The following is a 26,289-nucleotide window of genomic DNA, read 5'->3' as shown; positions in this document are numbered from 1 at the left end:
TGCATTTCATGTTTTCAGCCCAAACCCAACTCTGATATACAAATAACGTCCGTCTTGTGCATGTTCAAAAAGTAGATATCTTGCAAAAGTCCAGACAAACTTGTGACGTGTGTTCTTTGTGTTCTGCCCATCAATCTTTCCCCGTGTTTAAAATAGTGTGATTAACGTTACCTGATTCTGCCCTATCTATAAGTCATATACATTTCATTCATTGTAAGTTTTTTGAAACTTAGCAAATGTCTCTTTGACTCTTAGATTTTGAAGTTGATGGGGAAACTGTCAGTGCTGGTCTCACGGATCACATGATAGCACAACTTTTTGAGAAGTCTTTTAAGAAGCAAGTTAAATTTATCAAACTTATCCAACAACTTGAAGAGAACCAGAGTGAAGAACCGTCTGAAAGTCTGACTACACCTTCAGCTTTGAGGCAAGTATTCGTATTGTTTTATTTATGTTCCCTTATATTTTCTTCTGATTGACTGATTTTCTTTAAGTCCTTAAATTTTGTATTATTTTTTTTGCCAGAATGACATTGATGTCAGTCTTGATAAAGCACAGTAAAACTGCACTTCAAAGTCTGAAAGATTTCACAGAAGTAACTTTATTAGAAGTCTATTAACCCAAACTCTGATGCTTCAAAACTTCAATAAAGAGATCGTAAAATAAGTCCAAATGAATTAAGTCGGTTAATTAATTTGTTTATTTAAAATCTGGCCATCATTTTATGTTACAAAAAGTGCATAATGCTGCTTATTTTTGTTGGTTTCGACATATAACTCTGTGAAGTGATTTCAGTATATGTGAGTACTTTTTGAACATTCCAGAACATTTTATCAATAGCTGCGTTTACATGGACACTTGTAATTTAATTGATGGCTCAATCGGACTAAAAAACCTTCATGTAAACACCTTAATCGATCTGATTTAGCTTGATCCGGATGAAATTTAGATCGGATTGAAATGGGCGGTTTATCCCTTTTGTAATCCGATCGAGAGAACCGGATTGAAAACCGAAACTGAAAGGACTGTGCAATGACGTTAAATAGCGTAATGACGTATGACGCGTGGAACGAGCTGTTCTTCCTGTTGAATAAAGTGTCATATTAATAAGTTTCCCGTCATTCTAAAATCCTAATTTCACTCGCGTCTCTGTGAAGTGAAGCAGGACAACGTCCCACCAGTCCTTGTTTTGGATTCTTATCCAAAGATGTCTGGTTTTGGCCGTGGTGAGGGGCATTTTTCCTGCGTGATCAATAAGCAGCACGGCAAAACGGTTAATCTGCTCTAAATTATGACCAGAGACAAATTAATATTATGTCTGCTGTTTAAAACAAATAAATAACCAATAGAGGAGAATATTTATGCACGAACAGCCGGAAACTCTGTATATTTGTGCAGTGTGCGCATGTCAAAACATCAAATCCGATTTGAAACTTGTGACACATAAACGCGCACATCAACCTGATTACTTTATTTATCATTCATGTAAACACCTTGTTCGGATTCATCAATTGTATTTATTTCATTCTGATTGTGTCCATGTAAACGTAGCTAATGCTGTTAAAATTCAGAGATCATTTTGGTCACTATAATCGTGATATGAACATTTTTGTACTGTTTCATCTCTATTCTGTGTCATTCCTCTGTCTAAACAGCCAAGAGCAAAGAATTTCAGCCCCATTCCTCGTCTTCTCACTACCAAATTCCCAAAGGATGTTCAGTTAAAATTGGATAACAAAGAATCACGTCATAAGATCAGCACTTACCGGCATAAAATTGTACGAGTGCTGCACGAGACTATGGCTCAGCACACACTGTAAGTTTAATAAACACTATTTTGTTTTTTAAATTCCAAACCCTGGTAAACATTTGTAGTAAATTTGCGCACTTTTTTTAATCTTCTGATAGATATCCTTCAAACAGTGACTATGTTTGTGCAGTCAAGGCTCTTATCTCCAAATACCCTTACCTGAGAGATGCAGAGGGAAATGGATATGTAAGTCAACTGTTTAATATTTATTTTTTAGACATTAAAGTAATATACAATTTATAGACATGCTTAAAAGGTCATGAAACCTGCTGTTTCAGCACCAGTTGGTTCTTGCTACAGTTAAATTTTTTTTCTTATTCTATTATGGCAATATTCACTAGTTCAGTGCTGAAAAATAGTATAAAGTTCCCATTAGAGCATGGTGTGTGAACTGTTGCTTTATACTATGGTGAGAAAATAAATAACATTAATTAAAATTAATTGTTTTTTTTTTTTTTTTCGTATTTGTATTTGTTATTCCAGGAAATGGGTCGAATGCATGCCGTAAATTTAAGCCGGTGTTTCCAGGATTCCTTCAGCAAAATTGTGTCCAATGTTTTGAGTTTGGCTAAGGGGAAATCCGTTATAGAAGCACATTACATGGATGCCAGAAGAGAAGCTGTTGCAGAGAGTCTTTGTGGTATGCATGTTTTCCGTTTAGACAGCTTGTATTGAAAATACAAATTGAATATTGTACGTCTTTATACAGGCTATAAGCTGCCTGGGGGGCGGGATGTTAAATCACTAATTCGAGAGTAAAACGTTCACATTTTTTAAATAAGAAATTAATAATTATTTTTTAAAAAGTAGTTTTCGGCCAAGTGCATCTAGAAGTTTTGGCCCTGAATTTATTCGGTGCATCCCTGAAAGTAAGATGATATAAAAACTATTCTGGCTTAAGTGTAGATAGACAGTTGTAACTAGTCATTGGGAATATGAATTTAATCCAGATTTACTTTTGATGTTTGTAATATTGTTTTTTCCATTCTGTTTAGGAAGAACCAGCCACACCATATCCCACTGTACAGATTTTGGGAGCGTCTAACTGGAAACAGGTCTTCAGCGAGAAGAGAATTTTCAGCACTGTGAAAATGAAGGGATCTTTGCTGAGCAGTTGGGGTGGAGGACAGTGTTCTCTCTGCTTTTTGCACGTATTTTGTATTCAACCTTTCGTCCCTCATACAACAGGAACACACTACTCTTTCTCCAAAGGCATGAGTTGAAGCTAACTGCACCTGGTGACAAACCATTGCCAACTGCTGTTGTCAGGATTATTTTATCTTAGACTGAGAGGATGCCACGACCCTATGCATGTCCAAATTGTTCACAGACATTCATGAATATTGCTGCTTCCTTAAGCAAAAGACACCAATTCAAACAGTGTTGGGAGTTTTCATCAGAAAGCATGTTGAGTGATTATGAAAAAGTGACTGGAACAAGCATACGCACTCCATTTACATTTTTACCCAGAGAGCTTCAAAATACACTTAAAAGTCACAAAAGTTGTCAAGCCATAGATTTTGCAGGTAAAACACTTCAACGTGTAAATAATGTAAAGTACAGCACCAAAGATGTGTTTGTTATTGATGTTGTGCATACAGAGGAAGTTCCTTTATTCTTTCAGGTTAAGTACGTTTTCAGTGTAGATACATTGTGGATACTGTGTGGGAAACTGTTGCTCCCACAATCGTTTGACTCTCATTTCCATGCATTTCGTGTTTCAAATGATAAGGATTGGTTTTGTGTGATGCCAGCAGAGAAACTTGACCAACAGGCACTTGACCTTTATGTGGTTGATGACCATTTGTATGTAAGAGCCAGATATGCATAGTCACTCACCTACAAAACATTAGGTTTACATCTCATTAAAATGTTTATAATGCTATACATAATTTAATTACTCCTTTAAAACTGTTAATGTTATGTAAATTCAAGGCTATTGTGTGGAAGTTAAAAATTTAAAAGTCTAAGTTGTATTGTGAATAGCTTGTGAATTTTTATTGTAGATTGTAAAATGAAATTGACATTTGACATTTTAGTGAAATATTTTATATTATAAATGGAGAAATGTTTTTATGTTCTGTTAAAATTTTTTAAATCTTCATTGTAAAGTGTACAGATGTATTTACAAACTTTTACAAAACTTTTTGTATTATTTGAACTTGTAACAAAGTATTCAAACATGTATTTATGTGTATTGTGAATAGCTTGTTTTTTTTTTTTTTAGATGGGAAAATGAAATCGACATATTGTGACAATTTAGTGAAATATTTTGTAGCAAATGGAGAAATGTCCTGTTAAAAATGTTTGAAAACTTCATTGTAAACTGCAGAGATGTATTTTACAAAATAACCTGTAACAAAGTATTCAAATACAATGTATTTATGTGTATTGTTTCTCATATTAAATTGATTTTATTCAATAGAAAAATGGCCTTTAATAGTTCTTGAAGGAACATATTTGACACGATTAAGGTACAAAAGGGCTTGTCACTGGGGTGGTACCTTAAAGGATCAAATTTGTACCTTAGATAAAGGTACAATATTGTACCAGTAAGTAAAAAAAAAAAAAGGTACATTTTGGTTTTCCATGGTACAAATCATGTCCTTAAAGGTACAAACTATAATGGTACAAATTTGTTACTTCACATTAAGGTACAATTTTGTACCAGTAAAAGGTACTGCCCCAGTGACAAGGGTTTGTACCTTCTTTGGTACAAAATTGTACCTTTTTTTCCGAGAGTGTATAACCTAGTCTTATTGTAACTAGAGCCCTCTTTCTCTTTATGTAGCCTATATGTAGCCTTTATATGCACACTCACACACACAATACAATGGTGAAAAAAAGATTTATACATAAGTAAACTAAACCTAGACCATTAAAAATTTAATTTGAAAGGAAATAAATGTTCTGAATAATAAATGTAAAAAACGTACTTACTTATTAACTTATTTTAATAAACTTATTTTATTTCTTCTAGTTGCCAGAGTTACATTTCTCATTTTAATTAATTTTAATTAAAAAAATCTTAAACTTTAATCTATAGACATATTTAAAATAATAATAATAATAATAATAATAATAATAATAATAATAAATTAACCAAAATTAAATATAGTAGATCCATATTTATGTACTTATATAGTCTATACAAAGTATTTGTATATTTTATATATAAAACATATAACACTATATTTAATATTTAATATTACATTTAAATAATCAAATTGTAGAAATGTAATAATAGTATTATCAAGTAAGTTTGCATTAGTGTGTTAGTGCATTAAAAGTGAACTTCTTTAACGCACGACAAAAGATTATTGAAACAATAATGAAACAAAAGTGAAAATTCTTCATTTGACATAGTTACATAAGAGCACTTACGTGTGTTAATAAAAGTAGTCATGTACGTACATGTTTAAGCATTTTTTAAGTTCACTTTAGTGACCTTTTATGTTATTAATATAATGTTTTTTAGTATTCAAGGTCCATAGCAGGTGCATGCCATAGGGGTTCATTGTAATTCACTTACTCACCCTTGGTTGACAAGTACAACACAGAATCATGGTAACCTATGGTTATAAATAATTATTTCAAAATGAACTATTACGAGTGAGAAAAGTCCAAAACCAACTACATTTAATAACTTATAATAAATAACCCATGATATTCTAATAGGTTATCAAAATCAGAAAGATATTTAGCAGTCGTTTCAACTTTAAAAGGTTTTAGGAGTTAAAGACGCGTTACAGTAACCCACCAACAATCTCCGCCCTTGACTTGAGCATTCTTTGCTGTGATTGGTTAGCGCTAGTCATAAGCATTCAGCGATTGGACAGCTGAAAAGTCATTCACGTGGCCTAGCAATAACAGCAAACAGAGATCAGATCAAAGGGCGGGGCTTGTTACAATACTACCCTAGTTTCCTGAAGGAGGCGTTACATACGTGACAGCAGCAGTCAGTGACATAAACGTTCAAGATCAGGACACTGCTAGTGCTAGAGTGTGGGATTTCAGTCAAATCTTTCTTTGCACGTGGAACTGACCAAGAGCATTTCTACTCAGTATGTCTGATGCTATAAAGAATGTGGCAATATTCGGCAGCACGGGGATGACGGGGTTAGCGACCTTACCTATCGCCGTGGCCGCAGGTACACAGACACACAATAACACTTGGGACACACTGTACATGTTATTTCAAATTGTCTTCTCCTAAAGGCTTTAGGACATTTCAGTGCAGAGCTTGTGTTTGACCTTGCACAGATGTGACTTTGTTTAAAAATAGAAACTTGTGTGGAAAGTTGGGGTCAGGATTAACATAGTTGCATAGCTGCTGATTAATAACACAGACGCAGTCCCAAGCATGTTGTTAAACTTGCATTTTTCTGTGAATTCAGTCTTTGTTAAAAAAAAAATACTGTTTTTGTTTAACTTGTTTTTTCTTATGCATTGTGATCACGAGACGTTTGCGAAACTTCTTTCTGTGAATTCAGTCTTTGTTAAAAAAAAAATACTGTTTTTGTTTAACTTGTTTTTTCTTATGCATTGTGATCACGAGACGTTTGCGAAACTTCTTAGTCATGCATATTAATAACTAACATGCTGCTGAGTCATAGTATGCATGTTAAAGATAAGCATAAACTGACCGTTTTATCTGAACACTGCAGAGGTCTTGATCAGCTTGCCTCCACTTCAGTTGTATTCATTGTCGTTTTGTTTTACTGAGAGTAAATAACTGTGAATATCAAATTAATATATCTATAAAGGTGGACGATTAACATAAATGTAATACAAATTATTGCTCAGTTTTTTGTTTCTTTTTAAATTAAATTGTCAATAATCAGATATTTTATATTTTATATCTCATTTACGCATGAGCATGGACTCTAAAAAATGTTGGGTTATTTCAACCCAACTTTGGGTCAAATATGTACTAACCCAACCGTTGAGTTAAATTTTTACAATTACATTTTTAACCTAAATGTTGGGTTAGTCCAAATTTGACCCATAGTTGGGTTGAAATAACCAAGCATTTTTAGTTGCAAAATTATTTTGGCTGCACTGTGCTCTATTGTCACGTTTATTGATAGTTGTGATATCTTATGGTCATCTTGACCGGACAGGCATGGCGTCTTGCATGGTCTTTCTCTTCAAGCATATTATTAGCAAGTCTTCTCACTTAGACTTTTGTCTGTTCCAGGTTACAGCGTGACTGTGCTGGTGAGAGACGCTGCAAGGCTTCCTCCAGACCACAAGGCCTCCAGAGTTGTGGTGGGAGACGTTCTGAACAAAGAGGATGTGAAGAAGACCCTGGAGGGTCAAGATGCGGTGATCATCATTCTGGGGACAAGAAGTGATCTCAGTGAGTTCTCTAGCAAATTCACTTAGTAATGCACTTTTTTTTTTTTTTTTTTTAGTTATACATGCATCATTCGGTTGCACTTTATTTTATGATACATGTACTGTGTACTTACAGTGTATGTGCATAAGAGAGTACTGGTAATATAAGGTAACTATTTGGGCTAGGGTTAGGTTTAGGGGTATGCTCAGGGTTAGTACCTAATTATTATGTAGTTTTTGTAATAACATTAAATAAGTACTTAGTATGTAAATGAGGAACAGGACTGTAAAATAAATTACTAGAAATTAATCAATTTGACTCAAAATTCTAAATAAAATCAGCATGAAAAACTAGTTTTACCTCCATATTGTGGCATAATTCAGAGTAGAAATACCTTTGGGAATGAATTGCATCATGAAAAATGATGCCTCGAGGGAATGTTTGAAATAAGTGGTTGAAAATCAAAAAAAAGTTTTGAGTTACTAATAATTGTATCCAAATATTATTCACTTTATTTACTTGTTCTCTGAAATTTTTTCTGCTGGTCCCACGACGATGATGTCTGAGGGAACCCGGAACATTCTGGAGGTCATGAAAGCCCGTGGAATCCGTAAAGTTATTGCGTGCATGTCAGGTATCGATGTCTGAGCCGTGTTTCTGCTTCATTAGTGTGCAAGTGCGTATGACACATGAAGAAACTGCTGCATCTCCCTCTTTTGAAAACACAGCGTTCCTCCTGTGGGATCGTGCCAAAGTTCCTCCTCGTCTGGTGCCGGTCACTGAAGATCATGACCGAATGTACACTGTCCTGAAGGAGTCAGGATTGGACTATGTAGCTGTCATGCCTCCACATATTGCTGGTAATAAGCTGTAAAAGATCAGCATCCCTAAAATATGGATTTTCATTTAATTGTCTTTTTTGGTTAATTTTCAACCAGGACCTTTACTGTATTTTTAAGAAAATATGTGATCGCTATCTTTCTAGGTGACAAACCTCTGACAGAAAAATACACCGCGACTGAGAACATGTTGAAAGGAAGAGTCATCTCCAAATATGACCTGGGCCATTTCTTCGTCAAGTGCCTTTCCACCTCTGAATGGGATGGAAAGACGGTTGGAGTTTGTGGAGAATATAGTTAATCTACTCAGCGGCACTTAGTAATTATTGATTTATTCTTCACCAGCCAAAATGACTTCACTTTTGCAGCATCCTTATTATTATTTTTTTTTATACTTATGCCATTATAGAAGTGTCAAATAACTGAAACTTTTTTTTTTAGTTACTGATTGCATCTATAAAGTTTTATTTTTATTTTTTATAAACATAAACTGACCAGCAATAAAAATCTATAGTTAATCATATAAGTTTTGTTCTTACTGAAAAAAAAATTTAATTGGAGAACTTCGCTGTTTGTTTTGCCTTAAGAATCATTGAATGAAAACTATGTCATTTGCCTAATAATGCAATCATTTTACGTTGTGTTTAAATAAAGATGTCAGTTTTCAACGTTATTGTTTCTCGTTTACGTTGGTAGTATATTATGTGAATTAAGCACTATTTTGTACCCGCTTTAACTATCCTGTTTAGATGCACGAGAAGTAGTAGGGACTTATGGAACTACAATCCCCGGCGTGCATTTCGCGGGTGACGTAAGAACTGATTGAATCACTGGCGGGACAAAAAAAAAAAACTCCAGCAAACGCTTCCAGTCTCCCGACGCTTCAGCAGCGTTATATTATTTATATAAATTGAATGAATATAAATATACACGAGTTTCATCGATTTTGGAGTTCGTTTACATTCGTTACAGGTGAGTAAAACATGTCATCCGGAATGTAACAGCGGGTAGTTAACGTGCTAAGCTAGCGCACTGATTTCAGCTCACACAAACTTCTGGAAACATTGAAAACATTACTTGTCTTTGTGTCAATTTAAAAATGTTACTTTTGTAACTTAGTTGCTGTTCAGGAAGGTTGATAATGTAAATAAGCCTATTTCAATTCTAATGAATTTTTATATAACATTTCTGTATTAAAAATAATTTAAATAATACAGGCTCACGTCGCCCTCAAAAAAATAAAAAATAATAATCGATTCGTTATAATAGAATATAACTTTAAAATGATTAAATATTAATTTCGTCCAATGTATCACATTTAATTACAAGTGGCCTTATTTCTATCAGTTATAGTTATGTGAACTATTAGAGGATAAGATGACTCTCACTCTTTTCTCTCTCTTGATTTAACTAATTTAATGTCTATCCTCTTAATTTTTTCATTTGATCTGGTTATGATCATATGTGAGATTTAGACTAATCAGTTAAACAATTAATAGAGCTGTATTTGTGTCTCTGGAAATGTTTGGCTGAATATCTTTTAAAGTAAAACGATAAAATTAGACCGATGGGATAAAATGCTATATATATATATATATATATATATATATATATATATATATATATATATATATGTATGTATATGTATATATATAGATGTATATGTATATATGTGTGTGTGTATATTATTAAATTATATATATATATATATATATATATATATATATATATATATATTATTAAATTATATATATATTTAAACTTGATATTTATTGTACTTAGTAGGGTTATTATTTAGTATGTCTATGAGTTAGATGTCTGAAATGTAAATTAAAACCAACAGGCTATTTTGACATATCAATTAAAATATGGTAAATTAAATATTTATATATTTGCGTCATAGAATAAACTTACCTTACAGATTAATGTTTTTTACTCAGATTTTGCTTTTCTTTCTTTGAGTATTCTATTATCCAGTATCTCAATTATTAAAACAACATAGCTGATTTAATATTTTACATGAATTGTATGAAAAATCATTGATACATTCTGTAAAGCTTTAGCAAAGGGTGTGGTAATTAAAGTGGGCTCTTTGGATGATTGACATCATTCTCGCTCTACCATGTGAAGTGTATGTTTTGCATTTCTTAAACTGAACTCGTTGTTGTTCTGCAGTGTGAGAAATGGTGGCCAGGGGACAGAAGCGTAAACTCCACAGAGAGGACGAGGGAAGAGGATCGGCGCGGGAGAGTCAGCTGCAGTCCGTGTTGGACATCTCCATGGATAAGTTCCTCCGTGACCAGGCTCTCGTGGAGCCCTGCTTGTTACGGTCGGTTCTGATCAACAACACACTGCGGCAGGTCCAGTCCGAGGTCCGAGCGCAGGTCGAATCGCTGTCCGCTGTAAAAATTCCCATGAAATTAAAACCAGAGCCTGATTTTACACAGTTATCTCCTCCAGCGGAGCATAATGCGTCTTTATCATCACCGAATGCTGAAAATACGGAGGATGATTTCATGGTATGGACTTCAGAAGAGGATTTCTCTTTATCTTCAGCCATTTCTGCCATTCTCAAAGATCTAGATGCAGTCATCGACGCCGGTCAAGGGCCTTGTGCATCTCAGCGGGCTCCGCTCCGCTCTGTAGAGAATCTAACACCGTGTCCTCCGAGGACTGAGAGAACGTCTGCTGTGGCATCATCTGCCAAAACAGAGCTGATGTGTCCAGGTCGTCCTCAGGATGCAGCGCTAGATAAACTTCTCCTAGACATCGACCCGTCTGTGTTTGAACCAGAGCTGAACCTTCTGCAAGGTTTCTCCGTCACGGCCGACGATCTAGTGAAGTATCTGCCATCCCTGTCCAAATCCCCATCAGCGTCCTCTTCCTCCTCTTTAGTCTCTAACGGTCAGGCCATGTGGGAAATCCAGGAGATCGAGCATGTCATGGACATCCTGATGAGAACGTACCCGCAAAGCTGATTTTGATGATATCGTGTTCCTGATGTTGAGGTTATGAACGGTTTTAATGGAGGCATACTAAAGACATTTCTACAAGGGATTGAATAAGGCTTTGCGACCTCATGTTAAAACCGCAGTCTTTAGTCCTCTTTTTTTATGCACATCTCGTTCTGTTTCCAGAAATGATCTTTCGTGCAGATTCATTCAAGGCATCAGAGTTCAGCGACTGTTATACACAATATTTTTCTGGAAGTGAATCCTTCCGAATGTGCCATTTTATTTTTTATTTTTTTTATTGCTTTATGAAATAATGTTATTCTCTGAAATATGCACTTTCCATTGCCTTTAAGTTCTTACATACCTTGCAGGTTACCATTAGGAGCATACTTTAAAAAGACCAAGGTCATTAAAATAGAAGATATTAAATGTTACATGAGCATTATGGACATACTGGTGCTGTTTCAAGCAATGAACGTGTAGTTGGCTATGCAAAATATTTACTATGCCAATATGAAATTATAATGTGAATATTAATCACTCTTTGTATTCTATTGTTGTACTTTAAATAAAGTGGTGCTTGGTGAAATCATGTGGCTAAATAAGTAATTATATTTAAGAAACCACCAGTTCCATGTCAATAGCTATTTGGAGAGAAAGTTATGGAGATTCATTTAATAATAGTGCTTAATTTGAACTTTTTCTGTCATGCGGGGGGAAGCTACGCTAATATTCCTCCTAATATTCACAGGGACAATATGGGAGACAGGAAACATGTTTATTCCACTTAGAGTTAAAGGTTTTTTATAGATTGAGTGGTAGGTTATTTCAATTGGTCTAGGCCTACACAATGACATGTTTATCACAGATTTTTTAAAATCTATTTAAAGAGATAAAGCAGAGTGTGTAAAGTACAACCTTGCTTTAACTCCACAGCTACACAGAGTTAAGATATATTCATCACACCTGGCCATGCAAATGCATCAAGTCACAAAGTACCAAAAATACTTTTATTTTATTTTTCTGTGTATGCATTTCTTAAAATCACCTTTTGTTCTTCTGACAGTGAATATTTCTTCCCTACAATCCAACATTGAAAATACAATTGTAATGATACAGAATATTTAATTAACATACAGTACTATAATAAAGACAAAAAGATTGTGTTTAGCACAAACCTATATAAAAAGCCAATTATAAAGTGCATATGAAGTTCTCCACATGCTTGGACATCTAGAACCGCCACTGATTAGCTCTGAAAACTGAATCAATTCATTTCACACACACACACACACACACACACACACACACAATAGTATTGGCATTCTCTTCCCGTTTCTGTGGTCAAGAGCAGTCTTAGGCCTTCCAAAAAAAAAAAGGTAACTTAACCTGAAAACAGTCATCAGTTACGACTGCTAAACAAATCAACACTAAAGTAGATTCACACTTAGGACACAATGAGCAAGTTTTCAATTTCCTAGAGCAATGTCAATATCCCTATAGTCTTAAAGACCAGAAATGGAAACTCAACAGTAACTGAAAACAGAGGAAAAAACAAAGTCATTTGGTTCATGAAAATGATGCTTTGCTCCTGAAAAGCATCAGAAGCGGTTCTGTCCAGCAGTGAGGTGTACTGTACATCTTCATACTCTATTGTCTTGAGGTGTTTGTTACATGTCCAGACAATTTACAAGTGCAGGACACTGATGGTGCGTGCCATCCTCAGAATGTGGAGCACACTGGTGTTTTATCTGTTGATGGAGTTGTAGGACACTTGAGAGCTGGGATCCAGAGGCTTAATTGAGGCTTTCTTAGCCTCGGCCGATTCGTCATCAGGCTCTCGCTCTATTATTGGCTCTTTATCATCATCTTCCTCGCAGGTCGGCAGATGAAAGAAAGCAGTCCAGCCGTGCACATCTGCAAGCTTGTGAAAAGTACGAAGGACCAGGAACATGACCATCAAACCCACAAACAGGTAGACTGTAAGAGAAAAGAATAAACTCAGGTCACCACCAAACAATTAGACAACAATTACAAGTGGAAGTAATTCAGAGCCGTGAGAAGAAAAAAAAAGACTACATTTATAATACAATATATACATAGTGCTGTCCCACTGCCATTTATGATGCTGGTATAATAAATAAATTACACAATTTTAATAATTCGATTTTTATTTGGATTTTACTACCTGGAACAGTATTATCTTGAGACATTATTATTGCATGGGATTCTGACATTAACACGGACAATTAATGCCATATTTATTTATTTTTGCTGCTTCGGTTTTGTAGACATTTCATATTTTTACACAAGAGTAAAAGACTTCATAAAACTATGAATTACATAATAAAAAGTGGGCACTGCATGACTATTTAGGTCATAAAAGACCTTCATAACTTCAGCACTAATCCTCTTAAAAGATGAAAATTACTGTACAGGTCATGCGGACACAAAAAGCTGATAAAAGTAAAAATGTTATTATATACTTCAAAAAAATCGTAAATATAAATATTTTATATATATATATATATATATATATATATATAAAAACAATAGGAGCTAATAAAAAATTAAATAAAGTTTACATTTTTATATTCTGTTGGAGAAAAGTTTAAAAAGGCCTTTCACACTCCTTTTAGCACAAACAAAAAGTCTCTCTAAAATAAACCAGCATTATTGAAATTGGAAAGTGGCTTCTCTTACCCATGACTGTTATCTTGTATAAAGCTCTGAGTTTCTGTCCTGGCTTTTCTGCCGGCACAAAGTCTCCCAGTCCTATAGTGCAGAGGGAGATGAAACAAAAGTAGAAGGCGTCTAAGAAAGACCAGGTTTCTTCTATGGCACTGAACACCAGAGCGGGCAACACGAAGAAGCCAAGCACCACCAGAAACAGCAGAACGGTGAAGTGCAGCACACTGGCGGCGCGTGGCTGCAGGCCTGCCCTCTGCTGGCACGTGGAGATCGGCCCGTAGGTCAGCGGGTGCATGAGGCGCTGGACACAGGCTGTGAGCACTAGCATGGTGAAGGGTACTCCAATCAGAGCATACACGATGGAGAAAGCTTTACCCGCATCAGAGAGCGGCGTAGTGTAGCCGTATCCTGGAAGAGAGGGAAAGAAAAATAAAGTACTTCCAACAGAAAAACAATGCAAGTGAAGACGCTTTATGAATTCCCCAACTGTAAGTCACTTTGAAAATCTTACAGATTTGGAACCACGTGATGGTGAGTAATTAGTAAATGATGACAATCTTTATTTTTGCCAGAAATATCCCTTCATCTTGCCAATTATACAATGCACATGATTTCCTGACAGCATAAAGCTTTTAGCGTAATCTAATGCAGAGGTCAGCTAAACAGGTTAACATGCTCAATGAAAGGAATGCTTTATACAGACACACAGGTCAAAGGATTGATTTCCCATGATACTGTTTGCAGGACCTAAACTTAGAAGTCAGTTAATGCAAACAAAGCTCGCACTATGCCCAAACTTAGACTGAAAGGGAGTCATATGTGGGTTTGCCAAAAACTAATTTCATCAGATAACCTCAACATCACTTTTAAGGCGAATGTTCATACACTACTAAACACGGAACATAATGCATCACTCATGCACAATACAATTTGAATGTTACCGCACACATTTGTATTGCATGCAAATTTTCTTCTTTTTCCATGTATGACACGGACAAACTCATTACTCAAGAAGAAAGTTATTTATAACCTTGGAATATAATTAAGAGGTCTTTGCTCGGTGCAGATGACAGCTACAATTTAAACCACTGAAAAAACATATGGTAGTTATTCTAATTAAATGCCTAACAAGTACATGAGAAGTATTGAAGCCATGTACACATTGCACTCGAAATATTTTGAAAAGATATACACTGAATTACTCATCTGAAACCACACTCCATCTACTTCACTTGCCATCATTTACAGGTGACTTATGTTATCCTGCACATTTTAAATCATAATTCAATAAATAAATGGGTGAATCTGATGTTTTCAATACTAACATGATTGAAGAAGATTAAATATATTTTTTATTTTCATGTCATGCAACAATGGACATAGAGAGCCTATAACAAATTAATTCAGTTATTTGAAATACTAACTTAAATGATCAACTTTTAAGTAAATATTAGGTCAAAGGAGAATCTTTCGTTCTGCTGTTTAAACTTGTTAGAAATCATGTTATAATCAGTTGTGTGTTACTGAAAGGTCAGTATTTTTAGATGAAAATATGTTTCTGCCTTTACATTTTAGGAAGTCCAACACAAAGGGGAATCAAAACGTTTGAAAAAAAAGCAAAAAAATTTTTTTTCCATCCTGTTGATGAACATCCTGTTGATCTTGCCATTGTGCAAATAAAGTAAAGTGAAATAAAGTGATAAAGTGACTGCCTAGGCGAAGACTGCTACTAATAAAATATATTTAGTGAAGTAACAAAAGTCAAAAACACTGTAACGGAAATAAACCCAACTCTCCAGTAAGCTTACAGTAATAGTTCAGTTCTGGTGAACTTTGGAACGTTTGTTTCTCAGCGCGTGTCACGTTCTAATGTTCTCTGAGATGAACTAACTGTAGTATTCTACACTCGCTCCAGATATAAACGTCCGACTTGAGGGAGCATTTTAAAACGCTTAATGTGATATTACTCACTTTATCTGTGGAATAAGGGCTCGTTCTTTTGACAGTAGGTAGGCTTGTGTTTATTACAAGTAAGGTTTGACAGAAATTTGGGTTTCCCTGGTCTGTGTTTAGGAACGTTAAGCGTTTTAGAATGTCGCGACATGATCAGCATCAAACAAACATCACGAAACATCCGTTAAACTCTGTTCCTGTGAAACTCACCCACTGTCGTGACCATCGTGTTTGCGAAGAACAGCGAAGACGCCAGATCCCAGTTTGTGCGGGAATCTTCAAGGACCGACACGCCGTATTTATTCGCTCTTAAAACTTTTTCCAAGAAAACTTCAAAAGCCGTGGCGTTGATGCAGCTGAGGTTGAGGAACTCGGCTTTGAGGGAGATCAGGTCTGACTTCAGTGCTTCCTCGACGGGCCGCTCGAAGGCAGAGAAAGCCAGAGCTCCCAACAGCAAATAAGTGATGTACGCCAATATGAAGCCGCCGGGCACAAAATAGGACCTGAACGCCGTGGGCATGATGGGATTTGTGAGGAACGAGGTGACAGCGAGTCTTAATTTGCTTCACTGATGTTGGACTGATTGAACTCCACCCTTTCACAATCCTCCTCCCTCTGACAAAAGTTGGTAACGGTGGCCAGGAAATAACCCGTGTACTCAGTCACATGGGTGATACTTTGAGTTGTATAGGGTTGTTTGATGCAGAACAACATTTTTGTTCCTCATTTGAGTTCTTTCATTCACACTCAACTGAGAAATGCTTTATATCTATAGTGCGATTGCTATCAGGAGCTCTCATAGCAGCACCAAGAGACTTAAAGTGTACTCGGTCCTTAAAAGCTTTACCCCTACAGAAAAGAATAGTTTTGGGATATATCATACTCACATGAGATAAAGACTAACTTCAGTTTTCTAGACAGCTAATGCTCTTTTGATTACACAGTGTGGGTTTCGCCCAATTCGAGGGCTCCTCCATGTTGTAAAATCACCATCTTCACCATTGACATCATTCTCATAAAAGGAAATTGTGACTTGCATCACTTACAGTAAGTTCATTGTGTAAACTGTTTACACAGAGTTGGTTGCCCCTTCGTGGGCCCCTGCATGTTGTACAGAGGCCTGTTTCTGTGGCAATAAAATCACCATCATCATAATCATGATAAAAGTTGTGACTTTGTTTTCCCAATTCAAGAACAAAGTCATAATTGCAAGATATTAACACAGAACTGCTAGATATAAATTCGCAATTATGAGAAAAAAGTCATTTGAATACGGTTTCCCCCCCAAATGCATTATAGAACAGAAATGAAAAGGTAGCAAATTGTGACTTTTTATCTCACTTTCAATTTTACAATTTGTATCTCACAATTCAGACTTTTTCAGTTAGTTTTTCAGTTTCAGACTAACTGAAATAAGCCTGGCTTGTTTGGTAAACTTGGTTACAGGCCCCAGAACTTGTGAGAAGAAAATGTGGGAAATGGCTTTTTTTTTTTATTCCATGACATAAGCTTCTATAATTTTAACTGAACATAAACAAAAACTTTTATAAGTGTGCTTGCTAGTACAGTATTTCCAATACTGGATGTCTTATACAGACTGAGTCTTAGGTGCTCTCCATTGGGCAGTACCAGTGCTTTCCATTGGATTGTACCACTTACTGATTGAACTTACTGTAAAGTGAACCAATGAGCTTTGGGTGATTTCCTCCATAGGGCAGGTACAATTTAAATAAGTTTGATGTATTTCCCATGGGAACACTTCCAACCAATAGGAGACGGGGAAATAAACGTTATATTAAAAAATGCTGATCTGGAATTAAAAGATTTGCCAGCTGGACCATTAATTAATTGCGGGAAATCAGACAAGCAAAACCAATAAAAAAATAAAAAACTGATTACCAATTTTTGGTTACAAAAAGATGACATCTGCTTCTCGAGCTTCATTGACTTCATAGAGAAGACCATTGCTTTATCCATGACATTAATTTTATGCCTAAGCTGTAGATGTTTATTCATGTGCCTTACTTTGTATACAGTACTGATGCAAAGTTTGGGTTAATTTGCATCCTATCAATAAAAACCCAGCTTGTAAAAACAGTTGTACATCATGTCCCAAAATTACCTTAATTTCCACACTTGAAACACAAAATAACACAGAAAAATCCTCAAACTCGTGATAGGGTCTGTTGTGAAGATGAAGTGAGGGAGAGAGTCACATGCTGCTGAGGAGATAGAAATAGCTGCAGTCTCTGTCAAAACAGTTTATTGCTTTTCTCTTCATATTGTCCACTCTAAGTAAACAGCCCTCGCTGCCATATACACACTCATGATGAGGGTGTGTGAGGACAGTGTGAACAGCTGGAGACAGGGAACTGTTATCTTAGTAAACAAGAAGCCAAGTCACTCAGATCAGCCAAAGTTAACCAATGTCCTCAAGAGTTCTGCTGGCATAACTGGAACCAAAGCTTACGAACTGTGCTTTTATCATGCAATATAAAATATATATTTAATGTAGATTTGTGCACATAGTTGAGACTTGCCTTAAGTTATTTTGTGTTCATAAATCATGAGCTTTTCTCACATTTGCTCAGGTCTCTTATGAAATGCTAAAGTTATCCACTCCACTCAGTCCTTCAAAGATGTTTTAATTACATCGATCAACAAACAAGCGTACAGGTTCAGTTTAAAATGTCAACATTCATTTTAAAACACTTCTGAAAATATGGTCTCTATTCGTCAGGAGTTAAAAATGGTTCACTACAGTGTTATATTTAGTACTTCAAGCACAAGGAAAAAAGACATGGAAACAAGAAAATGGATTTCTGTGATCTGGTGTATGAAAATACATTTTGTGGAAATTAGCTTTGACAGTTCCAGACAGGTGAAGGAGAGACTGCAGGGAGCTTGTCCCAATCCCCCTAAAATCACTTTCTTTTTTTATTCAATTTTCTGAGACAGCAGAAAGGAAAGTTTGGGATGTGACAGGTCAGATGTGAATCTACATCCCTGTGAGAATGTGCACTAACTGGTTTGCTATGACTCCAGAAAAATATTCTTATTCTAACAAATATCATCCATAGCAATGATTGAAAGTAATACACAAATGCATATTGACATATTTTCATCTGAATATATCAGTTATATCAAAATGGGTCCAATAACCAGACTCCGATAACTGGACTGAACAATTTGGCAAAGGGGTTTATAACTTTACATTTTTTATATTGGTCCTAAATGAACCCCAATATTCTGAAAGACTGGAAAACATATATTTGGATGAAATAGTGTGCATTGATACACAGCTGAATGAGAAACAGAATCTACCAGACACTGAGTGAGAACAGACGCTGACAGATGAAATAGACTTTAAATAATCCTCCAATAGAACCTATGGATACTCAGTTCTTCAGTATGTATTTTTCCTCTGTCCTGTATTTCCTGTTTTCAAGGAAGCACAGGTCAAAGATGTTCAGCAGATATAGAGACTAAGTCATGATATTTCTGTTGAAGTCGTATGACAGTCTTCTCTTAGCTATTGCAGCTAATTGCTGGTTGGACGTTGGGAGATTTGGAGAAAATCTGGCACTGGTCTTCAGTCGAACTGTCGCACATTCCTGAGGTAGAAATGATGATGGTTATTTAAAACATACACTTAACGAGAGTTTCCAGTACTAAGCTCTATTTATGGTAAATATAGAGTATAGAAATCCATTTGTGTTTGATGTAGCAGGAAGTTTTCATTATATATTATTGCATCGGTTTTATAGCAGACTCACAGAGCTGGGATGTTGCAAATGCAGTGACTGAAGGAGAAGTTTACGGGAAAGAGACTCTGCCCTTTTATATTTCACACCAATCATCCGGTTTAGATCCTGGAGGCCGTCAAGTAAGCTCTGCTCCCTTTGGGCCAAAGCAAAATGATTAACTCGCAATTTTATAGCATGTAACAAGAAAAACAAATACCATTATTGAATGTAAAATTACAAAAGAAAGACTTGTTTATACATCTTCAGTCATTTCAAGAGGATGAAATACAGAATTTCATGCAGAACATTCAGTTCTTTGTGCTTTGTGTGACGAGATACAGCAGCATTTCCTGCAACCACAAGGTGGCGATAGAAGACTAATATATTCAAACTGGTCCTGGAGTCTCCAAAGTTTTCCTGATCAGCTGACAAGAAATAAAAAATAAGGGAGGCATCCAAAATGTGCATTCGTGCTTTTATTTGGAGGCTCTAGGAATGGCCTGAAAAACCCTGAAGTATTTTTTTTAATAAAAATATTCTCAAAATCCATAAACATAATTCATAATTAGTGCAGCACGACTACAAATAATGCAACCTACTTGTGCTCCCCTGTATTGCTGTTTTCAGCTGGTCCTTGCAGAAGCTGCTTTAGTGTAGGAATGTGTTCAGGATCTTCACAGGGGGACTTTTCAGAGGGGAAGGCCTCTAGAAACACATTTGACTACACACACAAACACACACGTACAGTATAGATCACTAATCATCAGAGCATCAGCAGTGATGAAAATATGTTTTAGTTACTCATTTGTAAAGTTTCACCATTTTAGAATTTAAAGATATGTATAAAATGAGTCTAAACCTTTACCACATTATGGAGAGGAGAGAGGGGAAGATTGGGCTTTTCTGTAGAAGTCCACCACTGGTCACCAGGCTCTATCTTCTGCTCCACAGTCTCCTGGCTGAAGGCGGTCCATGTGCTCTCTGACGGCTGGAATGACTGGACTACAGTCCAATCAGATGCCCAGGATGCGGGTTCATTTGCATCAGCAGAACTTGTGTGTTCCTCTGACAGGAAATAAAGGCTCATTTAAGTATTTATAGTTTCCTTTTCAAAGCTCTCATACAAAAACTCTTTACAAGATCAGTAGGTGCTATGTTACTGCGGTGGAAAGGTTTCACACAGTGTAGAACATGTGCAATAACTGATAATAAGTGATGAAAGTGTTTAACCAAACAGTTCTTTTTAGGAAAAAAAAAAAAAGGATTCTAATGGGGTATTTATAGACCATGGTGGAAAGGTACAACATACATTGGCTCAAAAGAAAATGTGTCTTTAGCTATATTTTTTTATAAAACTTAAAAAACGTATCCATACATTCAATTCACTATAGCAGTAAAATTCCAATAACTTATATTCCTTCTCACACATTTTATGATAACTGGGGCAGATTATTAATGAATAAAGACTTATTTTTGTGTGGCTTCTTGAGATTACCTACTGATTTACCATAGTACATGATTTGTAAATTAATTCACTTGCTTCCTATGTATAGCAGTGCGTTCAAATTGATTAATTGTGGTTAATCGAATTTAAAATAAAAGTTTGTGTTTAAATATCATGTGTGTACAGTGTATATGTATATGTAAATATATATTTTTTCTTTACATATAAATAGAAATATATACAGCACACACACATATATTATATAAATGAATTTCGATTAATCGATTTGACAGCACTATGGTTTTTCTGACACAGTAAACTTGCTCGGTAGCTCACCTGGTACAGCATTACACTTGTGATGTGAAACACTGAGGCATGAGTCCTCTAAAACATGAGTCACCATATCTAAGACTTATAGAAGCAAGCTGAAATGGCTTGCTTCAGCAAATGTGTTTTATCTCGTGTTTGCTTTTGTTAACACTGAAAAATGTAGTGTAGGTGGTACATTATAAAGGCCTTAGAGCACCACTCGCCTAACATTTCGTTTCCAATTTGTCACAATATATACAACAACCAACATAATAAAGCATTACAGGATTCATGTTCATGTTGTCAGATAAAAATGAACACACTTTTACCACCACTCTCTGGATATTTCACTTTAAAATGCATCATGAAATGTACAAGAAGCAATGTAATATGATTTTGAAGAAATGTCTCAACAGGAAAACACTATGTGTGTTAAATGGCTTCAAGAAATAGCTTGTCATTTTAAATATCTACTTGTGCGAAGCAATTTCAGAATTAAAAACTATAAGAAGTAGGTTAAACCTGTTTATGCGCACGACTGGAATCACCAGGCTTTCACCTTTTTAGGGAACAGGATTAATCCTGCAGATTAAGGTTACACAGCGGCTGACAGAAATGGAATTGAATCCATAAAATTATTAAATTGAAAATGTTTGTGGTGACACTTTATTTAAAGGTGTCCCTGTTACAGAAATAATTATACATTTAAGTACTGAGTAATATTAATTAACTACAAGTACATATATGGTTAGGATTAGAATGAGGGTTTTGTTTTAGGGTTACTTGCACGTGATTATGCATAATTTATTGTTATTCTAATAGTAAGTACATGCAACGTATAATAAGGACACCTTAAAATAAAGTATCACCGTTTTTTTTTTTGACCAAAGATTATAGTTAGAAGACATACTAGATGAATAAACAATGAAGTGTGTGTCCTCTATTTTGATCAAAACGTTCCCTCTAGACATGCTGCCTTTGGCTTTGTGAAGGTTGGCCTCCCCTCTTGTCCCAATGGCCTTGTGTGTGCATGTCTTTTTAATGCTGCCTCCTGCCTTAGGCTGGTGCACAGCAACAGGGAAGAGTGAGTGGTTGGGGGGTAGGAATTCCAAGCAGTGCTTTAAATAATTAATATCTTCACATGAGGTCGGGGGAAGCGAGGGGGTCTGCAGGAATTCAGGTCAATCCAGCCAGACTAGTTAGTACATTGGGACTGCATGTTATCTGCTCACTCGAACCCAAACAAAGCTAAGTTCCTTCTAAAGAAGAGAACTTACCGCACCTTCCGACTTAAGTGGCAAAATGTATTACCTTGCTATTTTCAAGACAGCGTACTCACCGCAGTTGTAATCCTCAGCCGACTGTTGGACTTCACTGAATCCATCCGTCCACAGCTGGTCTCCACCTGCCAGCATGAATGCCCCAAACTCATCCTCCTCCTCCTCCTCGCCCACATCAAGAGACCCCTCGTCAGCGGCCACCTTGTCCTTGTCGTCAACTCTTGCCGGCTCTGATAGCAACTCTGAGTTCACCAGAGGCAGCAAGTCTCCACCTCTCGCCCCCGCCTCCCCCCCGTTTAATGCTGGGATGGCTGTTGCGATGGCTGCAGTGGTGGTAGGGGCAGGAACAGGCAGGGAGTGAGTAGTGCTTACAGTTATATTGGCTGTTGTTACGCTAAAGCCTCGTGAAGAGGATTTGTCAGACTGCTGAACTTCAAGTTCTCCATGCTCTGTGATTAATTCCTCCCAATGCTGAGGTGAGCACATGGACGGCCTCCTTTTCTTTTCTGTAGTGCTACATTCAGCACCCACTGGAGTGCGGCCCTCCGGCACAACTGTATTCTTTGTGTCTGGAGACCAATCTCTCTGTGTTGTGAGATCGCCGGGCTCCACCGAGTGTAGATTCTCACGGTCCAGTAGGCGCTCGTCTGGCCTGGATTCTTGATTCTTCTGAATGCTGACAGGGACTTCGGAGGGCGTTATCATGGGAGAATGATCCATGCTTGGCTCAGTATTACAGTTTGTTGGGGGCGATTTGATTATTAGACAATCAGAGAGAGTCTCAGATGCTACAGATGACCCTAGGTTTGGCACATCAGCAACAATGTTATGGCGATCATTTGCATCAAGGTCACATATTCTGACCTCAGTGTCTCCTTGCACATTGCCACAGCTGAATTCTTTCTCAGAACAGTTATCGGATTGATCAAGGCTCATCTCATCTTCAACCTGCTCACTTGGTTTGGCACATGGTTTGGCAGAAAAGCAGCAGGTTTGTGGATCTGTGCTCTGGGGTGTGACAGCTTTCACTAATATGGGGGAATGAGCCCTTTTGTCTTTGCCCTTCAACTTCAAGTCATCCTGACTTGGATAGCTACCCATCAGGCCTTGTGATTTTGTGTTATCTGGTGTTATGCTAAGTGGTTGTGCATCTGAAATGACTGCATTGTTTTGGTCACCGCGTTGACTAGCATTTTCCGCTTTGCCGTGAGCCGCTGTTCTTTTCTCCGTTGTTTTACCGCATTTCCTCCATTTTCGTATGGCCCTGGGCTTGGCCTTAAATAATCCACCATCGTCTGGCCCATCCTGGCTCACCTTCTGCCCTTTAGAAGAACATTTAAGCTCTTCCTTTGTCCCTTCAAGAATGACAGCATGAGTCCGCGGAGCCGTGACCCTCGTCCCAGTCCCACGGTTTCCAACAGCGCAGATGTAGCTTCCCCTGCCCTGGGCCTTGAGAAACAGGCAGCGTGTCTGAGTCTGCCTGCCACCCCCCTCAGTGCCCTTCAAAGTGGCCACAGTTACAAGAGCGCCAAGGCCGCCTTGCCTGACCCCTGGAGTTCTGCTTGCACTAATTGTGCTATCCAGTGTGTGCCCATAGCCACCGCTGACCTGACCTGACCAGCTTCTCTGCCCGACCCTGTTTTCAGGAGGATGTTGGCATGTGCCCTGTGGCCGAGATCCATTAGCAGCCTTTCTTCTGGCTTTAGAGTAGCCGCCACTTACAGCCCATGCTCTCAGGCCTTTAATCAGGGGTATGGCTCCAAACTCAAGGGCACTGGCGAATGAGACATTGGTTCTTCGGCATTCATGCAGTAGCTCCCTATGGGCCATGTCCAAGCAGTTATTGTTGTTGTTCTGTTGCAGCATTCTTCTTTGGGGGAATAATATCAGATGCTGCGGTGGGTAAGAATGACATTTAGGATGTCAAAAATTGAAATTCTTCTGTTACAGCACAGCATTTAGCAATCAGTTAAGGAAGGCAAACTGAATATACAGTATCTTGATTTAATGAGGATTTAAGTTCAATACATGACGCTCAAGTGCAGGCTCAAATTTTAGTTTAGGTTTTTGCAAATTGTCTTCAAATAAAACTTCAGACAAAATATCTATTTATCTAGTAAATTAATCTGGTAACTGTAATATATATATATATATATAATTGTATATATGTAACTGTATATTCTATAATTGTGTAGTTTGTATTTTTATGTAGTTTAATGTATATTACAATTATATAATAACTGAAAAGTAATAATATTAAATAAATATTCAGTATTTATAACGCAATTGTATTTTTATACTATATAAAAATGGATATTGTCATGTCAAACCACGAAAAGATTTTTTCGTTCTATTTCTTGGCTACTTAATACGATTATTCAGTAAATGATTGTTTTATTCGATAATGTGTATTTTATTAAGAGCTAGTGTATTTGACACTTAAGTTACTGTATAATGTATCATAGATAGATGTATAAAACACATTCTCATGGTTTATTTCGCATGTCACAAACTGTGTGGTGATGATCAGAGGACGCTGCGTTACGTAGTCTCCACACACACATTACGTGATCAAATCACTTGCACCAAATCGGGGGTCTATCATTAACTAATAGGATTTGCCCACACAGATGTATCTTATGAGGTAACCTCGGGGAGGGGGAATTATTTGCATCCATTCTTTTCATGCTTTGACCAGACAATATCCATCTCATTCGGGATATCATAAATAACCCTTCTTTTCTTTCTTTGTATCCTCTTACCTTTTCAGTGCGCCAGTCATTTTCTTCATACGGATGCGATGTCACGAATCACACAATCGCTGCTTTCGTACGCTGAGAAGATGCTGCTGGGCTGAAGGATTTTAGCTTTAACCTTCATGAGGATTTTGGACCGTCTATCCATCACAACACTTCGTTTAAAGACAGCATATCCGCGAATACAGACCACCGTAGATATACTATAACCTATTATATCCCATGTAGGTCTCATGTGCTCCGCTGAAGTGTCTCCTCATAGCGCAGCTGCTTTCACTGGCAATGCAACGCAGAGCCTCCGCAATCTAGTGCGTGCGCTCAGCCGACCAATAGCGGAGCGTGCAGCACGCTGTCGGTGCTTTTACGCTTACGCACGAGGACACGCACAGGCGGGAACACATTACTTCATTACAGCTTTTTCATTTAGTTCTTCAGCCAGTTCTGGTGAGTATATGCTATTTTTGAAACCTTCTTGCACTCCCTCTTTTGCTCGACTTCGTTTAGCCATAACTGGTAGTCTATAGAAACTCAATATAAGGATACAAAAGCCTACTTTTGTGTTAATAATCTGGTGATCTATGTTCATACACTAAGCACTTTAATTCTAAGCGGAATCATTCATGTGCAAAATATTTTAGTTTCATTTTTGTCCAATAGCCCACACACAGTTCGCAGAAAATAAAAATGATCATCATTTAATCACCCTTGTGTTGCTCCAAATCTGCATATGACTTTATTTCCTCAGTGGAAAATAAAAAGGGAAATTATCTTTATTTTTCAGAAGACATTTGTGTATAATACACGGACAAGGAATGGACCCTTTTATGACACTTTAATGACGCATTTATGTTGATTTTGTGTTTTGTTGTAAACTTGAATGCCCCAGCCTTCTGTTACTGTAATTACTTGGACAAATACAACCAATGCATTCTTCAAAATTTCTGTTTTCATGTGAGAAAGTAAAGTAAGATTTGGAGTAAAATGTGGATGAGTAAATTATGATAACATTTATTTTTTATGTTTGTACAATGTCAATGTAGTATCATCTGGATTCATCAATCATCAGATTTTAGATATGTTCAATACTGTACAGTATATTGCAATCTTGGTGAAGGCTGTCTGCTGCTGTTTGTAAATTTTTCTTGCCATGTCAGTTTTAGAATTTT

The 26,289-nt window shown here is 36.7% G+C and overlaps 4 protein-coding genes across 4 annotated transcripts; 2 read left to right on the top strand and 2 right to left on the bottom strand.

Moving 5' to 3' along the window:
* Positions 1-5,740: 5,740 nt before the first annotated feature.
* LOC113118645 (flavin reductase (NADPH)-like) lies at positions 5,741-8,645 on the top strand. The gene is made up of 5 exons (XM_026287975.1): positions 5,741-5,961; positions 7,011-7,172; positions 7,696-7,785; positions 7,880-8,011; positions 8,137-8,645. Exons 1-5 carry the CDS (start codon positions 5,877-5,879, stop codon positions 8,289-8,291), a joined length of 624 nt encoding a protein of 207 aa, XP_026143760.1. The 5' UTR covers positions 5,741-5,876; the 3' UTR covers positions 8,292-8,645.
* Positions 8,646-8,817: 172 nt separating this feature from the next.
* LOC113118644 (SERTA domain-containing protein 3-like) lies at positions 8,818-11,536 on the top strand. The gene is made up of 2 exons (XM_026287974.1): positions 8,818-8,962; positions 10,166-11,536. The coding sequence occupies exon 2, from the start codon at positions 10,174-10,176 to the stop codon at positions 10,966-10,968; it is 795 nt and encodes a 264-aa protein (XP_026143759.1). The 5' UTR covers positions 8,818-8,962; positions 10,166-10,173; the 3' UTR covers positions 10,969-11,536.
* Positions 11,537-11,939: 403 nt separating this feature from the next.
* LOC113118643 (potassium channel subfamily K member 6-like) lies at positions 11,940-16,236 on the bottom strand. The gene is made up of 3 exons (XM_026287973.1): positions 15,799-16,236; positions 13,648-14,043; positions 11,940-12,924 (listed from the first exon to the last, which is right to left on the bottom strand). Exons 1-3 carry the CDS (start codon positions 16,106-16,108, stop codon positions 12,692-12,694), a joined length of 939 nt encoding a protein of 312 aa, XP_026143758.1. The 5' UTR covers positions 16,109-16,236; the 3' UTR covers positions 11,940-12,691.
* Positions 16,237-18,217: 1,981 nt separating this feature from the next.
* LOC113118642 (uncharacterized) lies at positions 18,218-26,233 on the bottom strand. The gene is made up of 6 exons (XM_026287972.1): positions 25,130-26,233; positions 22,427-24,260; positions 20,200-20,399; positions 19,934-20,055; positions 19,365-19,488; positions 18,218-19,202 (listed from the first exon to the last, which is right to left on the bottom strand). The coding sequence occupies exons 2-6, from the start codon at positions 24,231-24,233 to the stop codon at positions 19,074-19,076; spliced, it is 2,382 nt and encodes a 793-aa protein (XP_026143757.1). The 5' UTR covers positions 24,234-24,260; positions 25,130-26,233; the 3' UTR covers positions 18,218-19,073.
* Positions 26,234-26,289: the final 56 nt, after the last annotated feature.

The sequence above is a fragment of the Carassius auratus genome, chromosome 18 (assembly GCF_003368295.1).
Source record: "Carassius auratus strain Wakin chromosome 18, ASM336829v1, whole genome shotgun sequence".
NCBI lineage: Eukaryota > Metazoa > Chordata > Actinopteri > Cypriniformes > Cyprinidae > Carassius > Carassius auratus.
This window is presented reverse-complemented; position numbering and strand designations above follow the sequence as displayed.